Source organism: Echinops telfairi, unplaced genomic scaffold (genome assembly GCF_000313985.2).
Source record: "Echinops telfairi isolate 266 unplaced genomic scaffold, ASM31398v2 ScPeMD7_60;HRSCAF=208, whole genome shotgun sequence".
Lineage (NCBI taxonomy): Eukaryota > Metazoa > Chordata > Mammalia > Afrosoricida > Tenrecidae > Echinops > Echinops telfairi.
The window spans coordinates 29,940,692-29,944,102 of record NW_022103958.1 but is presented as its reverse complement, the minus strand read 5'-3'; the positions used below and the strand labels follow the sequence as shown (position 1 = coordinate 29,944,102).

The following is a 3,411-nucleotide window of genomic DNA, read 5'->3' as shown; positions in this document are numbered from 1 at the left end:
ATATATATATATGTTTATATTTGTATGTGTGTGTGTATTATATATGGATATGTGTATAAAGTGAGAAGGAATATAATAACTAATTAGTCCATACAGCAGTACAGAGGGCTCAGCATCACTCACTTTTGTGCAACAGTTAATATACTGAAGGTCCTTCAACTCATGCAGGCTGCTAGTCCGAGGTCAAGGAAGCAAACATCGGAATCTGCCCTCAGCAAGACAGACAGGGTTAGCCCACAGGCAGCAGATGGCAGGGTGTGGCAGCAACAGCCAGTAGCTGGAGTGTAATGGAGCAGGTCTTGAAGGAGCTTCAAGCTCCAGTGATTCACACTAAGGCTACAGGATCCAAGGGTTGGCTTGACCCACAGGTAGTGCAACACAGGGTTGAGGCAAAGGATTAGCTCAAGCAGCAGCACACTGGTTCAGTCAACCAGGGAGGAAGAGAGAAGGAGGCTGGCCTCAGAAAGCATTTATCTTGGTTGCTCTCGCCCTCTAATCAAGCTGCGACTGGATTAAACTCCTTCCACATGTCCCTACAGGAGCCTAGTTAGCACAAGAAACCTAACTATCACATTGTGACTCCCCAGAAAGAAAGAAAAATGGAGTAAAAATATGGGTAAATACCATAGATTTTACTTCTTCTCTTGAGTTTTCTAAATTATACTTGATGGTGGAACAAAAAATTTAACACTGATGCAATGTTCAATATGTATAGAGAAATTAGACTATGATAATTGTAATATATAAATAATATGATACAATACTAAGAACCACAATTTAAAAATCTATATGAGAGATGTATATTCTTAAAAATTGTATAGAAAAATCAAAATGGATGTATAAAAATGCTGAAGTCCTTCATAGGTAAGTAGGAAATGCACAATATGATCAAAATTAGGTATGACATCGTAACTATTAATATATCTAAAATAAAATGAAAAATCATGGCATTACTAAATCTAGGTGAGGGTGCTGAGAAGTTGCATTCCTCATACACAGCAGGTAGGAATGAAAAATGCTACAACCAGCCGGAAAACTGTTGGGAAATGTGCATGTGTGTGTGTTTTAAATAATAAATAATTACTTATGCAGCTCAATATCACATTTTCGGGCATTTATCCTACCAAAAGGAAACATATTAGCAGTTTCATAGAAGCTATATTATTTTTATTAGCATTAGCTTGACACATTGGCAGTGGGCTAAGAGGTAGAGATGGCTCAGAACAGGCACTCTCTCCTTCTATTGTACATGGGGTAAGATGGAATGGGGTATGCAAATGGTCATATAGTGTTTATTCTCACGCTGAAGAAATGTCATGTAGTTTCTTGAATGAAAAGTTTATGAGGAGTCTATAATATGAAGCTGTAATAAACTTGTTTATTGTCATATCTATTACATGCTAGCATTGCCCTGTGAGCCTTGGGCTGTTTGTTATCCATGAGATGAGTGGTTCAAATCCACTATTGAGCTTGTTCTCTTTAGCAGTATACAGTGTTATTTTTCTAACAGTATGGTTTTAAAACCCCCGTTTAGAAGGTGTTTTGACGTTTGTTTGTTTGCTTTGGGAAGCTTTTGAGCCCGCCAATCACTGCGACTTATGCTCAGAATCTCTTTATGTTTCGTATCTTCAGGATGAGTTCTCATTTCTTCCTTCTGGAACTCAGTTTCCCTTGATATCAGCCTCCCTCTACCTCCTCTCTCCTTGATATCAGCCTCCCTCTACCTCCTCTCTCCCCCACTGTACCGCCAGGGCTAGGAAACCTTACTCTATTTGCTGTCCCAATCAGTTCATCAATCCTGGGTTTCCTATACTGAAAATTAGAAAAACATAACAAAAATTCAAGGGGGCTACCCACAATGACAAAATACATCAGAGATAAAGCCCAATACGACAACAAACAAACAAACAATCCCACAGAAAATGTTGGAAACTAGATCAGGCCCAATGTGTATCAGAGGGGGGAATGAAGTAACAAGCTTTTAACTGTTTGAGTCAGGTTTATCATTTTGATCTCCTTTTTATTTGCTGTTTCAAAGCTGATTGGCTCAGTATCACCTAAACATAATAAGATATTGCTTATGATTTACATAGGGCCAGGTAAGTGGATTTCCAGTCTGGGCAAGCACTGTGTTTACCCTTGATGGCTTCTACCTCGCGTCGTTTGTAATGTATCCACCTCTTGAGACTGCAGAAAAGTGATTGAATATGCTCTCAGGAGCATGTACTTTGCTGTTGAGAATGCTTGAGCACACGGAATTAAAATCTCCCATCCACTGAGAGAGGCAATGATCATAATCGCTTTCGTTGTAAAGTAGTGTGTGTGTGTGTGTGTGTGTGTGCACGTTTATGCATGTATGATTTTTTCCCCTTGGTGATAAATTCAAATGTAAGTACATCTTCCAAAGGATTATTTTCTAACAAATCCTGAAAGGCATATAGTTGCTAATTAATTATATTTTCCCTCTTGATTCTATTTAGGATTTAGTATCATAACATATTAGAGTTTCTTCTTATTTCTCTATAAACTAGTACTTCTTAGTTATATTTTGGGTTACAGATTTTTTAAAATGATTTGATAAAGCTACCTCTACAGTTTTCATTTCTCTCTCTCACTCCTCCCCTCACATACATGCACAAACACTCATGAACACACATGCAAACTTAGGACATATAAATGAAAAATTCTGCATATAGTTGCAGGTATTTTATAACCACTCTTGAGCTCCAATATTATCTGAGTTTGCTATCTTTGCACAGGGAACTTGAAATGTTTGTTAGTAGAAGTTAAAGACAACCCCCTCCCATTTGCATTATTATTAACAGCTTTATATCTTCCCTACGGTGCTATTCGCAGACGGTGAGCAGCAAGGATACCAGCTTTCTCCTCCAGCAACCCCCAGGGGTAAGCTGCATTCAATACTATATTTTCTCGCATGTATACAATGAGTATTATCTTTCTGTAGTCTGCAATGGTGAAACTATCTTTCCCAACTCACAATTACTTTTTCAGGTTTGCACACATGATATTTGGTAAGATTGGTTATAAAAAATACATGGGTAACATCAGACATATTAATGAAAATAACACATACATATAGTACTTTGCTTATATGTTAATTTCCCAGTTGCAGTGAGTGAAATTACTTGGTAAAGCTCTTCTATCCATAGTCTGTATAACTCCCAACAAATGATTGGGTGGCATCATGAAATCGGGCTGAGAAGACTCTAAAGCCTTTCACCACCAAGAAGGAAAAACTAAGAGTGAAGCCCGTCCAAGATCCCAGCCTGGAGAGGAGCAGAGGAGCAGTGCTGAGACCTTGAGGCAGAGCAGAGAAGAAGCACCTGGACCATGCGACTTGCAGTGTGTGTGTGTGTGTGTGTGTGTGTGTGTGGTGTGTGTGTAACTTGC

General features: G+C 38.7%; 1 protein-coding gene across 1 annotated transcript in view; it reads left to right on the top strand.

Moving 5' to 3' along the window:
- ANO5 (anoctamin 5) overlaps positions 1–3,411 on the top strand; it is a 101,443-nt gene that overhangs the window by 20,457 nt on the left and 77,575 nt on the right. Inside the window, exon 3 of the mRNA XM_045290983.1 lies at positions 2,857–2,904. Coding sequence (XP_045146918.1) covers positions 2,857–2,904 — 48 coding nt within the window. The remainder of the gene's footprint in view (positions 1–2,856; positions 2,905–3,411) is intronic.